The sequence below is a fragment of the Nicotiana tomentosiformis genome, chromosome 2 (assembly GCF_000390325.3).
Source record: "Nicotiana tomentosiformis chromosome 2, ASM39032v3, whole genome shotgun sequence".
Lineage (NCBI taxonomy): Eukaryota > Viridiplantae > Streptophyta > Magnoliopsida > Solanales > Solanaceae > Nicotiana > Nicotiana tomentosiformis.
The window spans coordinates 18,865,675-18,884,432 of record NC_090813.1 but is presented as its reverse complement, the minus strand read 5'-3'; the positions used below and the strand labels follow the sequence as shown (position 1 = coordinate 18,884,432).

General features: G+C 38.9%; 2 protein-coding genes across 2 annotated transcripts; one reads left to right on the top strand and one right to left on the bottom strand.

The window, feature by feature from the left end:
- Nucleotides 1-429: 429 nt before the first annotated feature.
- LOC104121609 (cysteine proteinase inhibitor 5-like) lies at nucleotides 430-813 on the bottom strand. Its single transcript, XM_009633641.1, has one exon. It carries the CDS (start codon nucleotides 811-813, stop codon nucleotides 430-432), a length of 384 nt encoding a protein of 127 aa, XP_009631936.1.
- A 15,691-nt stretch (nucleotides 814-16,504) lies between these two features.
- LOC138904432 (uncharacterized) lies at nucleotides 16,505-17,786 on the top strand. The gene is made up of 4 exons (XM_070192931.1): nucleotides 16,505-16,645; nucleotides 16,753-16,898; nucleotides 17,019-17,276; nucleotides 17,432-17,786. The coding sequence occupies exons 1-4, from the start codon at nucleotides 16,505-16,507 to the stop codon at nucleotides 17,784-17,786; spliced, it is 900 nt and encodes a 299-aa protein (XP_070049032.1).
- Nucleotides 17,787-18,758: the final 972 nt, after the last annotated feature.

The window sequence follows — 18,758 nt, the reverse complement described above, 5'->3', positions numbered from 1 at the left end:
GATGCCTTTGTAATACGCACAAGATCTATAGTTATTTGGTTAGAATGCTTGTCTTGGGAAAAAAAGGCTAGACTTTAAAAATAGTTACTCTATCCTACGTCGAGTAAGAGTCTGCTTCTTTTCCCTAGCAGGATCAAAATTGACTAACATCTGTTCTCTAACTCATCTTATTTTTTGCTCCATTTTCGAGCTCCTGGATCAATAGGTCCGGTCAAGGAGCCATCATTATATAGTTGAGACGTAAATTTTGCATAATTTTTGTGATCATCTAAAAAGTGAAATTTTCAACCATGTTTAATAGTACAACCAAACATATCAATAATAATGCGAGACAAAACATATATATGATAGACAAAACCATGTTTAATTCGAATGGTTTATTTCATTTCATATATATACTTTTCGTGTAATTCTGGAGGATTCATACACTTAATTTTTAATAGAAGAGAACTTTCCATCAAAGGAAATAAGTTTCTTGAAATTGTTGGAACCAACGAAAACAACCGCAACATGGCCGCCAGAGATTGTATCCCATTCATTAACAGTGATAAATAACTCATAATTCGTACCACTAGTAAAAGTAACAGTTTCTACTCCATCCACTTGTTTAAGTATATAGTTATGTCCTGCTTTTTTGTTGAACTCGTTTATAGCAAAATTTGCAATTTCCACCACTTTAGGATCCTTTATTGTCAGACCAATAAAGAATTCACGTTTCAATCCACCTTTTGCTGAGGAAATATGGAAGAAAGTAGAAGCAATTACTAGAATTATGAATATTGTAAAGGGAAAGGAGGTGAATTTCAAAGCCATTTTTCTTTTATGAAGAAATTGATAGAAGAGTGATTTATACTAACTAGTGTAGGTCTTATTTATAGGAGAATTCAGTGGTCAAGGTAAAATTAGATAAGATTACAATTATTAGTTGTAATTAGAGAAGATTGCAATTATGGAGTTTTTTCTCATGGCAAATCTGAGCTATACATGTAGCTTATGAAAATTTTGTGAATTGTACATATCTTTTTCAATGTACCAAAAAAAAAAAGGAATTAATCTTAGGTAATATATATGAATTGACGAGAATTATATATTTTACTAATTAAGAGAAATATGCGCGATTCTGATAAATATTTTTACTATTTCAGGTAATTTCATTTACATTTGATATAATTATTGATATCCAAAATTAACACTAGTCAGTAGTCAAGGTAAAACTAGATAAGATCATAATTATTAGTCGTAATTAGAGAAGATCAAATTATGGAGTTTCTTCTCCTGGCAGATTTGAGCTACGTAGCTTATGAAATTTTTTGTGAATTGTACATAGTACTTGACAAGAATTATATGTTTTAATTAAGGGAAATACGACGTGGATTATAATTAATATTTTTACTATTTCATGTAATTTCATGTACAATTGATATAATTACAAATATCCAAAATTAACACTAAATTTCCTATTATTTCATCGTATCTTAAAGAAAGCCTTAATTCTGATGCTACTCGGTAACGTAACACTCTCAATGTATGTTTACACATGCAAACGGATTATTATTGAGGAAGCAACTTGCAATCAAAAGTTTGGTTGGATGGATGTTAATTAATATTTCTTTTATCTTTACAAATTTTTTGAAGGCCAAACATTCTATATTTTGAAGTGCATTGTTGAAATTTATGTTATATAATTTTAAGAATTTAAGTTATATATATTGATTAATTGTCGCTAGAATATTTTTCATCCATAAATTACAACTCTTTTGTTTAAAAACACGTGTACCGAGCTATTTTATCTTGCTTTATTTATTTGATTTGTTATTCACCGGCCGGGCAGAGCTAGAATGCGTAATATGGGTTTGGTCGAACTCAGTAAATTTTGGTCCAAACTTAATATTTATCTTAATAAATTTATTGTATATGAAAAAACTATTAACTTAAAACCCAATAATTAATTTAAATGGACTGGCCTGAGCCCATAAGCTGTAAATTTTGACTCCACCTCTATCACGGATGATGTTTTGATTAAACTAATTTTATCAAATAAATTGTGGTGATTCTGAGTTCATGACGAAAGACATGAATTCACTCCTAACTAATTTTTGAGACTTGAGATATTGCAAGAACCAATTGGAGAGATCATTGCATAAACAAATATGTCTTCAAAACGCCCTCGTAAGTTTTTATTTTTTTGGGTATGAAAAGAATTGTCTATTAATGACTACCTTATTTCATACATTAGCATAATTAGAATTATGAAAATGCATATATATGCAAAATGCGAAGTGTTTGATATGTTTCTGACACACGATGACATATATGTATATGTGCGTAAGAAAAATAACGAGAGTGACTAAACGTAACAAAAAGCATCATAAGACACATGAAAAGATGTGCACTTGTAATCACGAGATAAATGAGTAGTTGCACATTTAATTTATATATGCAATGTGTTTAAAGTGATTAGTTAAGCAATTTGGCGTGTATCCATATAATGAATATAAAATTTTTAAAATATTGTATCAATATTATTTAAAAAATTATTTTTTAGTGACAAAAATTTAAGAAAGAAGTATAAGTTCTTGATGTCTTATGATGATCCGTACTTTCAAGATGGCAAGAAAGTTATATATCTCGAGTAAAAACTAAAGAAATCATACACAAAAATATTTGCCTAAACATAAAAGAAAAAGTGCTTTGCTGCATAGGCTTTGATCTTTATAGCAGACGTCATTAAATTCTCATTGGCACAAAGCGCATCCTCTAACTTGTTGCAACACCAATTGATTGTCCAAAGGCACCACCATATCGAAGAACTTATTAGATATGTCATCCATATCGTCAAATAGTTTGCTAGGTGATGTGCCGTAGAAATGCGGCACTTTTGATACTTACATAGACTTTAGCTCATCTTTTAAAGTATTATAAATCATTTCTTATGTAGTTTTGGTGTTTTGCAGGAAACCAGACTTGAAGAGCCAAGAACATGAAAAAGATGACAAAGACCCATGGAAAGGCAGAAATGCGGCAGGTCTGCGACCACAAAAGTGATGTGCGGACCGCGGACCCATCGCAGAATGAAGCAGAACATCCTAGTTTTTGAGAGTCAAGTCTGCAATCCATTGTGCGGTCGCATAACTCCTATGCGAACCGCATAGTGATCGCACAAATGCAAAAGGAGTTCCAGTGAAGATGACTTTGCGGTACATTATGTGGTCGCAAAATCAATATGCGGACCGCATAACCATAATGCGATGGAAAACTTGAAAATTTTGTGAGCAATTTTGCAGTGAAAAATGAAGATGTGCGGACCGTGAAAGCGTTCTGCGACCCATTCTGCGGTCGCAGACATGATCTGCATGGTCATTTTTGTCACTTTTTTTACCACGGCCTTTAGACCATTATAAAGAGAATGATTACAGTTTTTGTGGACCATCTTGTCTGAAAAAAAGGCTACACTTAGAGCATTGAATACACCATTATTTTGAAAACTTTTGAGAGAGAATTCAAGACTTTATTCTCTTTGTAATCTTTATGACTTTATTTATTACTTTGTTCTTGTATTCTAGTATGAGTAGCTAACTTTAAATACTAAGATTGTTGTGATGACCCAAAATATCATCTTTAAATTTAATAAGTAATTATGTGTTCCAAGACCTCGAAAAATACCATTTATCATTCCTCGACTTACGTGCGCAGTCCGTACAATTTTCTAGAAAGTTTTTATATGAAAAATGGATTAAAATGGGAAATAGAGCTTTAAAACTCAACTAAGTTGACTTTGGTCAATATTTTGAGCAAACGGATCCGGATCAGTGTGTTGAAAATTTCGGTAGGTCCGTATCGTGATTTGGGACTTGGGCGTATGCCCGAAATAGAATTCCGAGGTCCCTAGCTCGAGATATGGAATTTTGATGAAAAATTAAAAGCTTGAAAGCTTAATGATTTCTAAGAAATTACTGATGTTGAATTTATTGACCTCGGATCCGTATTTTAGTTTCGGAGCCCGGTATAGGTCCACTATAATATTTATGAATTGTCTGCCGAATTTGATGAGAATCGGAGTTGATTTAACGTGATTCGGACGTCCGGTTGTAAAATATATGTTTAAAGTTTTCTTGAAAACTTCCTTTGATTTGGTGTCCGATTCATAGTTCTAGGTATTATTTTGGTGATTCGATCGCGCGAGCAAGTTCGTATGATATTTTAGAACCTGTGTGCATGATTGGTTTGGATCCCCGAGGGCTCGGGTGAGTTTCGGATAGGCTACGGGATATTTTGGACTTTGAAAATCTCGTATTTTGCTGCAGCAGGTGTTCTGGTATGTTTTTCTTCACATTCATGAAGGTACTCTCACGAACGCTAAGGGTAAACTGGGCAGGTGAAGTTTTCTTCTTCGCGAATGCGAAGGCTTGGTCGCGAACGATGAGGGCATTACCCTTCGCGAACGCGACGAGCTCCTCGCGAACGCGTAGTGTTAGGCATACCCGGGGGAGGGTCGATCATTCCTTCATCGAGTACACAAGCAATGCCTCGCGAACACGAAGGCCGGGGGGAAACCTTCTCGAACGCGAAGGAGGACTCATGAACGCGAAAGCCACGGGCTGTACTCATCGCGAACGTGACAGGCCCTTCGCGAACGCGAAGAAGGCCTGACCCCTGTGTCTTAAAACAGAACCAAAACGAGATTTTTCCCATTTTTCACAAACCCTCAATCATAACTCGGCTAAGGAGAAATTTCTAAGGAATTTTTCACGATTTCGAACTGGGTAAGTGTTCTTTATCATATAGTAATTGTATTTCACAAATCCATGTCTATATTCATCATTTATTTCGGATTTAGATGGAAGAAATTAGAATTTTTGTAAAACTTTCCAAAAACGAAAAATTAAGATTTGAAGGTCCATTTGATATCGAAATTGGACAAATTTGGTATGGTTGAACTCGTATCGGAATGGGTGTTCGGATTTTACGAGTTTTTTCGAGATTTGAGACATAGGTCCCACTGCCAAATATTTTAATGAATTTCGAATTTTTATCCGAAAAATTTATAAATTCATATGGAATTAATTCCTATGATTAGTATTGAATATATTGAATTGTTTGTGAATAGATTTGAAGCTTTCGGAGGTAAATTTAAAAGAAAAGGTTGTGGTTGAATAATTGATTGTAATTTGCAAAGCGAGGTAAGTCTCGGGGTTAACCTTGACTTGAAGGAATAGAACCCTTAAATTGTTTGTTATGTGAATTGCACGTAAACGACGTATAGGCGAGGTAACAAGTGTCTATACATCGTCAAATTAATTATTTGCCTGCTTACTTGAAAAATCATAAATTATTTTTAATCATAAATTAATTATTATAATAATTATTTCTCTCTTATTCTTTGCAAATATAAATTCTTGAATTCCTGCATTAATTGTTACATGCTATTTGAATTATGTGCCTTAATTGTTATTTGACATTTAGCATATTATATATTAAACTGCCTATTTGATCCCTGATTTCCATAATAATTTGCTATTTGTCATTGTTTGCTTCATAATTAAACCATAATTATTGTATGCATGTTGTCTCGTAATTTTATATTAATTGTTATATTTATTGGAAAAATTTCTTCTATAAGAATTGGTAAATGAAAATATTGGAGGAGCGGGTTGTACGCCGCAACATGATTGATTATAATGAATATATTGGAGGATCGGGTTGTACGCCGCAACATGATTGATTATAATGAATATATTGGAGGATCGGGTTGCACACCGCAACAGACTTATTAAAAGTCAATATTGGAGGATCGGGTTGCACGCTGCACAGGACTTATTAAAAGTCAATATTGGAGGATCGGGTTGCACGCCCCAACAGACTTATTAAAAGTCAATATTGGAGGAACGGGTTGCACACCGCAACAGACATGTTAAAAAGTTAATATTGGAGGATCGGGTTGCACGCGGCAACAAACTTGATTAAAATGAATATGTTGGAGGAGCGGGTTGCATGCCGCAACAGAACTGAATGTGGATATATTGTGAGAGCGGGTTGCACGCTGCAATAGAAATAATAGAAATAATAATTGGTTATGACTGCTGAGTTGCTTTCAACTATTATAAATGAATTACCTGATTTATTCCTATTATTGTTGTTGTTACTAATATTGCGTACAGGTTAATGTAAGTGAACGGCCTTAGCCTCGTCACTACTTTGTCGAGGTTAGGCTCAACACTTACCAGTACATGGGGGCGATTGTACTGATACTACACTCTGCACTTCTTGTGCAGATTTTGGAGTTGGTTCTAGCGGCGTACCATAGACTTGCTCGGATTTCAGCTATCAGAGGAGACTTGAGATATAACTGCATGGCGACCGCAGTTCTGAAGTCCCTGTCTATTGTACTTTAGCTGTGTGTTTATTTTCAGACAGCTTTATTTTATTCAGACCTTTATTTATATTTATTCTAGAAGCTCGTGCACTTGTGACACCAATTCTGGGGTGGTATTTAGACACCGTTATTATTATGAATTATTTCAAAATTGCTTCCGCATTTGCTTCCTTGTTATTAATAAATTTTAAAATTGTTTTTAAAATGGATAATATTATTCTAACGTTGGCTTGCCTAGCAAGTGAAATGTTAGGCGCCATCACGGTCCGGAGGTGAGAATTTCGGGTCGTGACAGTTGGTATCAGAGCACTAGGTTACATAGGTCTCACGAGTCACGAGCAAGCTTAGTAGAGTCTAAAGGATCGGTACAGAGATGTCTGTACTTATCTCTCAGAGGCTATGAAGTTTAGGAACAATATCACTTCTTTCTTATTCTGTCGTACGATTTTATTCTATCATCGATGGTTGAACCATTCTACTCTTATTCTCTCGAAGATGGTGAGAACGCGTAATACCTCTACCGATGGACAGGGACCAGAACGCCCGGTGGCAACTATGGCCAGGGGTAGAGGTCGAGGCTGAGGTCGTGCTAGAGGCCGATGTAGAGCTCAGTCCAGAGCTCGAGCAACTGCACCTGTTGTAGAACCTCAGGTGGACCTTCAAGGGGAGGTTCCAGTTAAGAATGTACCATTTGGACCAGTTCAGGTCCCGGAAGGATTCATAGCCACTCCAGTACTTTAGGACGCTCTAGTCCGATTGGTGAGTCTTATGGAGGGTGTGGCCCAGAATGGTACATTTCCAGTGGCACCAGCCGTCTCACAAGCTGGGGGAGGAGCACAAACTCCCACTACTCCCACCCCGGAGTAGATGGCTCCCCAGAATCAGGCTCCAGCAGCCCCGCCAGTTGGGGTAGTTCAGCCAATTATTGCGGCACAGACTGGTGATAGGCCCGCCATGTCTTTTGAGGCCTTATTGAGATTGGATAAGTTCACTAAGCTCTTTCCAGTTCACTTCAGTGTACACCTTCTGAGGACCCACATGATTATCTTGAACGCTGTCATGAGGTGCTACGAAACATGGGTATAGTTGAGACCAATGGAGTTGATTTTGCTGTATTCCAGATGACGGGTTCCGCCAAGAGGTGGTGGAGAGATTACACATTGGCCTGACCGGTCGGATCGCCTGCACTTACCTGGGAGCAGTTCTCTAAGATATTTCTGGAGAAGTTCCTCCCTATCACACTGAGAGAGGAATTCCGCAAGCAATTTGAGTGTCTACAACAGGGCAATATGACTGTTACTTAGTATGAGTCTCGTTTTGTGGATTTGGCATGTCATGCTCTCCTTTTACTACCTACGGAGGGAGAGAGAGTGAGGAGGTTCATTGAGGGACTCACTCACCCTATCAGACTTCAGATGACCAAGGAGACCGGAAGTGAGATTTCTTTTCAGGCGGCTACTAATGTCGCAAGGAGGATCGAGATGGATCTTGCACAGGAAAGAGGGTAGAGGTTCGATAAGAGGTCTCGTCAGTTTGGTGGTTACAATGGTGCCTCGTCTGGAGGCCGGGGTAATTTTGGTAGGGGTTATCCTCCCAGACCGTTTCATTCAGCACTTCATGTATCTCCCGGTGCTTCATGGAGTCACGGTCCTATTATGCCTTACTCTAGGCAGCCAGTATTCAGTGCACATTCAGCTCCTATTAGTGCACCACCACTCCAGAGTTACTACAGTGGTTATCCGGCCCATCTGGGTCAGCTTCAGCTTCAGTAGCCACGACATCAGGATGGGTGTTATGAGTGTGGGAACATTGGTCACACCATGAGGTATTACCCTAGATTGGCGAGTAACAGATCTCGGCAAGATTCTCGTGCCATCATACCGGCATCGGTTGCTTCACCGCCTGCTCAGCCAGCTAGAGGTAGGGGTCAGGCAGTTAGAGGTGGAGGTCAGGCCATTAGAGGTGGAGGTCATACCGTTAGAGATAGAGGCCAGCCAGTTAGAGGCCGTCCCAGAGATGCAGTTCAGAGTGGTGGGGCCCAGCCCCGATTTTATGCTTTTCCAGCTAGGCCTGAGGCCGATTCATCTAATGTTGTGATCACAGGTATTATTCCAGTTTGCCATAGAGATGCTTCACTTCTATTTGATCCAGGATCTACTTATTCCTATGTGTCCTCCTATTTTGCTTCATATTTGGTTATGCCTTGTGATTCTCTAAGTGCTTCTGTGTATGTATCGACACCGGTGGGAGACTCTATGGTAGTAGATCATATCTACCGTTCGTGTGTGGTTACTATTGGTAATCTTGAAACTAGTGTGGATCTTCTACTTCTTGATATGGTAGATTTTGATGTCATCTTGTGTATGGATTGGCTGTCTCCTTATCATGCTATATTGGACTCTCATGCCAAGACAGTGACCCTAGCTATGCCGGGGTTAACTCGATTAGAGTGTAAAGGAACTCCTGGCCATTCTGCCAGCAAGGTTATTTCTTATATGAAAGCTCGGCGTATGGTAGAGAAAGGATGTCTAGCCTATTTGGCTTATATTCGCGATCCCAGTACGGATGTCCCTTCTATGGACTCAGTACCAGTTTTTCGTGAATTTTCAGAAGTATTTCCTGCAGATCTGCCGGGGATGCCACCCGACAGAGATATTGACTTCTGTATTGATTTGGCTCCGGGCACTCAGCCCATTTCTATTCCACCATACCGTATGGCCCCGCCAGAGTTGAAAGAATTGAAAGAGTAGTTACAAGACTTGCTTGATCAGGGATTGATTAGACCCAGTGTCTCGCCCTGGGGTGCACCAATATTATTTGTAAAGAAGAAAGATGGCTCGATGCGGATGTGTATAGACTATCGGCAATTGAACAAGGCCACTATCAAAAACAAATATCCACTGCCAAGAATTGATGGCTTATTTGATCAGCTTCAGGGTGCCAAGGTATTTTCAAAAATTGATTTGAGATCTGGTTACTATCAGTTGAAAATTAGGGCATCTGATGTCCCTAAGACAACTTTTCGGACTCGGTATGGGCATTACGAGTTCCTAGTGATGTCATTTGGGTTGACAGATGCTCCAGCAGCATTTATGGATTTGATGAATCGGGTGTTCAAGCCTTATTTGAATTCTTTTGTGGTTGTATTCATTGATGATATCTATATTTACTCCAGCAGTCGAGAGGAGCACGAGCAGCATCTTCGAAGTGTGCTTCAAACCTTGAAGAATAATTAGTTATATGCCAAATTTTCAAAATATGAGTTTTGGTTAGACTCAGTTGCCTTTTTGGGACATGTTGTATCGGCAGAAGGAATAAAGGTGGATCCTAAGAAGATTGAGGTTGTTTAGAATTGGCCTAGACCTACTTTGGTTACAGAGATCCGGAGTTTTCTGGGTTTGGCAGGTTATTATCGTCGGTTCATGGAAGGGTTTTCATCTATAGCAAGCACATTGACCAGACTAACCCAGAAGGGTGTTCCATTCAGATGGTCAGACGAGTGTGAGTTAAGCTTTCAGAAGCTCAAGACCGCTTTGACTACGGCGCCAATATTGGTATTACCCACAGGCTCATGATCGTATACGGTATATTATGACGCATCTCACATTGGGCTTGGTGCAATATTAATGCAAGATGGCAAGGTAATTGCATATGCGTCGCGGCAATTGAAAGTTCACGAGAAGAATTATCCTGTTCATGACTTAGAATTGGCAGCCATTGTTCATGCGCTGAAGATTTGGAGGCATTACCTCTACGGTATCTCGTGTGAGTTATTTACTGATCATCGTAGCCTTCAGTATTTGTTCAAACAAAAAGGATCTTAATTTGAGGCAGAGAAGATGGTTGGAGTTGTTGAAAGACTATGATATCACCATTTTGTATCACCCCGGAAAGGCCAATGTGGTGGCTGATGCTTTGAGTAGAAAGGCTGTGAGTATGGGCAGTCTTGCATATATTCCGGTTGGTGAGAGGCCATTAGTTACAGATGTTCAGACTTTGGCTAATCAGTTCGTGAGGTTAGATGTTTCAGAACCCAGTCGGGTTCTAGCTTGTACAGTCGCTCGGTCTTCTTTATATGAGCGCATCAGAGAGAGGCAATATGATGATCCTCATTTACTTGTCCTTAAGGACACGGTGCGACATGGTGATGCCAAACAGGTTGCTGTGGGGGAAGATGGAGTTCTGCGAATGTAGGGCCGTATTTGTGTGCCTAATGTGGATGGGCTTCGTGAATTAATTCTTGAAGAAGCACACAGTTCCAGGTATTTTATTCATCCAGGTATCGCTAAAATGTATCAAGATTTGCGGCAACATTACTGGTGGAGGAGAATGAAAAAGGATATAGTTGCACATGTAGCTCGGTGTCTGAATTGTCAGCAAGTTAAGTACGAGCATCAGAGACCTGATGGTTTGCTTCAGAAGTTAGAAATTCCTGAGTGGAAGTGGGAGCGTATCATTATGGATTTTGTTGTTGGGATCCCACGGACTCAGAGAAAACTTGACGCAGTTTGGGTCATTGTGGACAGGTTGACCAAGTCAGCCCATTTCATTCCAGTGACAGTTATCTATTCTTCAGAGAGGTTAGCTGAAATTTACATTCGTGAGATTGTCCGCCTTCACGGTGTGCCCGTGTCTATTATTTCAGATCGAGGTACGCAGTTTACCTCTCATTTCTGGAGGGCTGTACAACGTGAGTTAGGCACGCGAGTAGAGTTGAGTACAACATTTCATCCACAGACAGACAGACAGTCAGAGTGCACTATTCAGATATTGGAAGATATGCTTCGCGCTTGTGTTATAGACTTTGGAGGTTCTTGGGATCATTTTTTGCCACTTGCGGAGTTTGCTTATAATAATAGCTACTAGTCGAGCATTCAGATGGCTCCATATGAGGCATTATATGGAAGGCGATGCTGATCGCCAGTTGGTTGGTTTGAACCGAGAGAGGCTCGGTTATTGGGTACCGATTTGGTACAGGATGCCTTGGATAAGGTCAAGATTATTCAGAATCGACTTCGCACAGCTCAGTCTAGGCAAAAGAGTTATGCTAATCGTAAAGTTCGTGATATTGCATTCATGATTGGAGAACGAATATTGCTCCGGGTTTCACCTATGAAAGGTGTAATGAGGTTCGGAAAGAAGGGCAAGTTGAGCCCTAGGTATATCGGACCCTTTGAAATTCTTGAAAGGGTGGGTGAAGTAGCCTACAGGCTTGCATTACTACCTAGTTTATCAGCAGTTCATCCAGTGTTCCATGTGTCTATGCTCCGAAAATATCATGGTGATCCGTCCCATGTGTTATATTTCAACTCAGTCCAATTGGACAAAGATTTGACTTACGAGGAGGAACCGGTGGCTATTCTAGCCTGGCAGGTCCGACAGTTGAGGTCAAAGAGTTATCTTTCAGTTCGGGTACAATAGAGAGGTCAACCGGTAGAGGCATCTACCTGGGAGTCTGAGTCGGACATGTGGAGTAAATATCCATACCTTTTCTCCAGCTCAGGTACTTTTTCTAACTCCGTTCGAGGACGAACGTTTGTTTTAGAGGTGGAGAATGTGATGACCCAAAATATCATCTTTAAATTTAATAAGTAATTCTGTGTTTTGAGACCTCGAAAAATACCATTTATTATTCCTCGACTTGCGTGCGCAGTTCGTACAATTTTTCAAAAAGTTTTTATGTGAAAAATGGATTAAAATGGGAAATAGAGCTTTAAAACTCAACTAAGTTGACTTTGGTCAACATTTTGAGCAAACGAATCCGAATCAGTATTTTGAAAATTTCGGTAGGTCCGTATCATGATTTGGGACTTGGGCGTATGCCCGGAATCAAATACCGAGGTCCTTAGCTCGAGATATAGAATTTTGATGAAAAATTAAAAGCTTGAAAGATTAATGATTTTTAAGAAATTACTGATATTGAATTTATTGACCTCGGGTCCGTATTTTGATTCCGGAGCCCGATATAGGTCCACTATAACATTTATGACTTGTCTGCCAAATTTGGTGAGAATCAGACTTGATTTGACGTTATTCGGACGTCCGATGTAAAAATATAAGTTTTAAAGTTTTCTTGAAAACTTCCTTTAATTTGGTGTGCGATTCATAGTTCTAGATGTTATTTTGGTGATTCGATCATGCGAGCAAGTTCGTATGATGTTTTAGAACCTGCGTGCATGTTTGGTTTGGAGCCCCAAGGGTTCGGGTGAGTTTCGAATAGGCTATGGGATGTTTTGGACTTTAAAAATCTGGTATTTTGCTCCAGCAGGTGTTCTGTCATATTCTTCTTCGCGTTCGCGAAGGTACTCTCGCGAACGCGAAGGGTAAACTTGGCAGCTGAAGTTTTCTTCTTCGCGAACGTGAAGGCTTGGTCGCGAACGCGAAGTGATGGGGGTATTACCCTTCGCGAACGCGACGAGCTCCTCGCGAACGCGTAGTGTTAGGCACACATGGTGGAGGGTCGATCATTCCTTCATCGCGAACGCGAGCAATGACTCGCGAACACGAAGGCCAGAGGGGTAAACCTTCGTGAACGCGAAGGAGGACTCGCAAAAGCAAAAGCCATGGGCTGCTACTCATCGCGAACGTGACAGGCCCTTCGCGAACGCGAAGAAGGCCTGACCCCTGTGTCTTAAAACAGAACCAAAACAGGATTTTTCCTATTTTTCACAAACCCTCAATTATAACTCGGCTAAGGGGCGATTTCTAAGGAGTTTTTCACGATTTTGGACTGGGTAAGTGTTCTTTATCATATAGTGATTGTATTTCACAAATTCATGTCTATATTCATCATTTATTTCGGATTTAGATGGAAGAAATTGGAATTTTTGTAAAACTTTCCAAAAACGAAAAATTAATATTCGAAGGTCCATTTGATATCGGAATTGGACAAATTTGGTATGGTTGAACTCGTATCGGAATGGGTGTTCGGATTTTGTGAATTTTTCTGGGATTTGAGACGTGGATCCTACTGCCGAATATTTTAATGAATTTCAGATTTTTATCTGAAAAATTTGTAAATTCATATGGAATTAATTCCTATGATTAGTATTGAATATATTGAATTGTTTGTGAATAGATTTGAAGCTTTCGGAGAAAAATTTAAAAGGAAAAGCTGTGGTTGAATAATTAATTGTAATTTGCAACGCGAGTTAAGTGTCGGGGTTAACTTTGACTTGAGGGAATAGAACCCTTAAATTGTCTGTTATGTGAATTGCATGTAAACGACATATAGGCGAGGTGACGAGTGTCTATACGTCGTCAAATTAATTGTTTGCCTGCTTACTTGAAAAATCATAAATTATTTTTAATCATAAATTAATTATTATAATAATTGTTTCTCTCTTATTCTTTGCAAATATAAATTCTTGAATTCCTGCATTAGTTGTTACATGCTATTTGAATTATGTGCCTTAATTGTTATTTGACATTTAGCATAATAAATATTAAACTACCTATTTGCTCCCTGATTTCCATAATAATTTGCTATTTGTCATTGTTTGCTTCATAATTAAACCATAATTATTGTATGTTTGTTGTCTCGTAATTTTATATTAATTATTACATTTATTGGAAAAATTTCTTCTATGAGAATTGGTAAATAAAAATATTGGAGGAGCGGGTTGTGCGCCGCAACATGATTGATTTAAAAGTCAATATTGGAGGATCGGGTTGCACGCCGCAACAGACTTATTAAAAGTCAATATTGGAAGATCGGGTTGTACGTCGCAACAGACTTATTAAAAGTCAATATTGGAGGATCGGGTTGCACGACGCAACAGACTTATTAAAAGTCAATATTGGAGGATCGGGTTGCACGCCGCAACAGACTTATTAAAAGTCAATATTGGAGGATCGGGTTGCACGCTGCAATAGAACTAAATGTGGATATATTGTGAGAGCAGGTTGCACGCTGTAACAGAAATAATGGAAATGATAATTGGTTACGACTGCTGAGTTGCCTTCTATTATTATAAATAAATTACCTGATTTATTCCTATTATTGTTGTTGTTACTAATATTGCGTACATGTTAATGTAAGTGAACCGCCTTAGCCTCGTCACTACTTCGTCGAGATTAGGCTCAGCACTTACCAGTATATGGGGTCGGTTGTACTCATATTACACTCTGCACTTCTTGTGCAGATTTTGAAGTTGGTCCCAACGGCGTACCATAGACTTGCTCGGATTTCAGCTATCAGAGGAGACTTGAGGTATAACTGCATGGCGTCCGCAGTTCTGAAGTCCCCGTCTATTGTACTTTAGCTGTGTGTTTATTTTCAGACTTTATTTTATTGAGACCTTTATTTGTATTTATTCTAGAAGCTCGTGCACTTGTGACACCAATTCTGGGATGGTATTTAGACACCGTTATTATTATGGATTATTTCAAAATTGCTTCCGCATTTTCTTCCTTGTTATTAATAAATTTAAAAATTATTTTAAAAATGGATAATGTTATTCTAACGTTGGCTTGCCTAGCAAGTGAAATGTTAGGCGCCATCACGGTACGGAGGTGGAAATTTCGGGTCGTGACAGTTGTGGACCCTAAGTGGGTGTAATGTTAATGAGTTGATTTATATATATATATATATATATATATATATATAATGAATAGTTGATTTCTATTCATTTCTTATGCTTCATTTATGGTTGATGGTTGCAAACATTGACTAGTGTCATTTTACTATATCTTTACTTGTAAAAGTGGGGTAGGGTTTGGTAGAATTGTATAGCAAGAACTCAAGGATTTAAACCCTGTTTAATAGAATCACTTAGAGATAAGTGTGTTCTACTTGGCATAAATTAGTTGCTATTAATTGTAACTCTTTTACATTTGAAAAAATCATAAAGAGGAAATACTACCTAGTTATTGGAAAATATTGGGTAGTCATTTAGGAACTATTTGCATATCAAAGGACCTTTCATTAGAAATATATCATATTAACACTGATAGCATTGCATTCCATTGATGGGGACACAACCTTGGTTTCTTAATTAAATTAATCAAATTCTCTTAAACAAATAGCTTTTCTTGATAATTCACAATTACAAAACTCTTTTTAAACTAACAGAGTAGAACTACGGCTTAAGTCAAGTTTCATACTATTCAAGTAACCTTTTCACACCTATTCCCTGTGGGATTTTCTCCAACCTAGTTGGGTTATTATATTTGACACCGACATCCTTACACCATTTATATAGGTGTAATTTGAGTGTATCAAATTTTGGCGCGGTTGTCGGGGAATACGGTTTTGAAATTACTAACTAGTGTGTGCTTTACTTTGCGTCTTCTTCTATTCCATCACACTTTGCTTGCTTTACTTGGTGCCATTAAGTAAACATGGGCGAGCCGGAAGAAGAGAATGTGTTTGCGGATATAGCTGAGTATATTGAGTATACAAGTGCCATTGTCCCTCTAGGAGTTGATGTTGCTACCTTCAAAGTGGAACACATTCTAATCCTTATGCTAAATGCACAGGAGTTCTTCCGAAATTCCACCGACGATGATCCGACACAACATCTCAGGAATATTTTGGGTGTGTGTGCAATGCACAAGCAGAATCATGTCTCAGATGATGCCCTAAGGTTGAGGGTGTTCAAGTACTCTCTAACTGGAGAAGCAAGACAGTGGATCCAAAATCTACCTATTAATTTCATTCATACTTGGCCCGAGCTTGTTCGAGCTTTCCTAGCAAAATGGTTTTCGCAAAGCAAGAAGTCCGAGCTTCGGGATAAAATTTTCTTCTTCAAGCAATTACCGAGAGAGGATCTACGTAAGGCATGGGATAGATTCAAGCTATATTTGGTGAGGTCGCCGAATCATGGCTTTCCGGATAATATTTTGTTGGAAAAGTTTTACATGGGCTTGGATCCCATAAATCAATCCATAGCCAAAAATGCAGCGAATGGATCCTTTATGGATAAAGCATTTGCAAGGGTCACACAAATCCTCGACAAGATGGCAGAACATAACCAAGCTTGGCATTCAGAAGATACCACGGGTGGAATTGCATATGGTACTCCTTCCTTGACTAACATGATTAAGGAAAATCAAGAAAAAGATCAAGTAATTGCCGGGCTTGCCAAACAAAAAAGGTGAATGTTATGGAAGATGTGCAACCCATGTCAAATGAGGAATACAAAGAAGAAAATTATATCAACAATCCTCAAGGAGGATATCAAAGACAACCCTACCAAGGTTCAGGACACCACCACCAATGGAGGTCTAACCCTCAAGGGCAAGGCAACCAACAGTGGCGAAACGACCAAGGTAGTTAAAATCAAGGAAATTAGAGTAATAACAACAACTTTTCAAATCCGAGTTCAAACCCATATGTTCCACCAAAGGGGCAATATTCTAACTCTCCACATTGGAAGGAAAGTTCTTCAAGTGAGTCCAAGTTGGAAAACATGCTTGAAAGAGTATTGCAAAATCAAGAGAGATATGACACTTCAATGAAGAATATGACCAAGCTCGTGGGTTCTCACACCGCATCTATTCAAAAGTTGGAGATGCAAATGAGGTATCTCTCAAGAGATCAAAATTCGAAGCAAAAAGGCACGCTTTCAAGTGATACAATTGTAAACCCAAAAAGTAGTGGGAGTGGTCCAACTTCTCGTTATATGGCAATCACAACTTGAAGTGGGAAACTACTTCAAGGAGAGAATGAACAAGTGGTCAAAGTAGAAGATTCTGAACAAGAAGTCGAGGCACAAGTTGAGGTGCCAAATGTTGTTGAAGTTGAAAGACTCCAGAAGAAGGTGAGAACTCAAGAAGTGAACCATGAAGAGGTTAAGGGAACGGTAATAGAGACACCAAAAACTCTAGCACCAATTCCTAGACCTCCTCGTCCTTTCCCTCAAAGACTAGCTAGAAAGGTTGATGATAGCAAACTTGAAAAGTTCTATGACATCCTAAAGCAATTATCAATGAACATTTCATTTGTAGAAGCATTTTAAGAGATACCGGGTTTTGCTAAGTACTTGATCACTAAAGCGAAATCCACCAAGAATGAAGTGGTGAATGTGGCTCACCGGGTTAGTTCCATCATTGCAGCAACCACCGTCCAAAGAAAGAGGACCCGGGAGCCTTCTCCATTCCATGCACTATTGGATTACGTGACTTTGCACGAGCCCTTTGTGATAATGGGGATATCATCAACTTAATTCCCCTTGCTATTTACAAACAAGCGAGATTAGATATTCCTAGGCCTACAAGTATGAGGTTGCAAATGGTCGACCGTTCAATAAAGTGGCCGGTGGGAATAGTTGATGATGCGCTTGTGAAAGTGGGGAAGTTTCTCCTCCCTGCTAACTTTGTTATTCTCTATTGTTTTGTTGATAAAGAGATCCCTATCATCTTGGGGAGACATTTTCTTGCTACCGGGAGGGCACTCATGGATTCAGAATGAAATGAGATCAAGTTCCGAGTTAATGACAAAGAAGTTACCTTTCAAGCTAGTAAGGGTATAAAATTGCCACATGCATACGAGAGTACCTCAGTCATTGATGTTGTTGATGAAGTAGATGATGCAGTCGAGGTGAAGATGGAAGAGGAATGCCTTGGTGATGCATTGGCGCCTATTTTGGTAAATTTTGATAGTGAGGACACGGAAGGCTACGTGGAATCGGTGAATGCATTGGAAGGGATTTGGTCCTATACTTATGCACCAAAGAAACTTTCTCTTGACTTGGAGAATAGAGTCACTCCTCCCGCTAAGACTTCAATTATCGAGCCGCCACAACTTGAGCTCAAGCCATTACTGCCGCACTTAAGATATAAATTTTTTGGCTCTAATGAAACTCTACCCGTAATTGTTTCTTATTTGTTGAATGATGTGCAGGTTAAACACTTATTGGATACCTTGAGGTAGCACATACAGGCCATTGGTTTGACTATACCTTGAGGGAGCACAGACAGGCCATTGGTTTGACTATAGCACAAACAATTATACTGTTATGAACTGTTGTTGGTTGTTGGAGTGGACTCTGACCCTTGTTCCAGTTCGTCACTATTTTCAATCTAAGGTTAGGTTTGTTACTTATTGAGTACATAGGGTAGGTTGTACTCATACTATACTTCTGCACCTTCCGTGAAGATTTTGGATATTGATGTTGTTGTACATGGTGGGAGCTAGCGTTGAAGATGTACCTGCGATCCAGTCACAACTGCCTCTTGTTCTAGGTAGCTTTAGATTTTTTTAATTCTGTTCATGTATATTTCCAACAGATGACGTATTTTTATTTCACACCAGCTTTGTAAATTTTGAATCTTAGAAGCTCATGATTTGTACTACCAGTTCTTGGGGAGTGTATTAGAGTCAGTTAAATATTAATTGAAACGAATTGTTGTTATTTGGCTTATCTAGCGGGTGAGGTTAGGT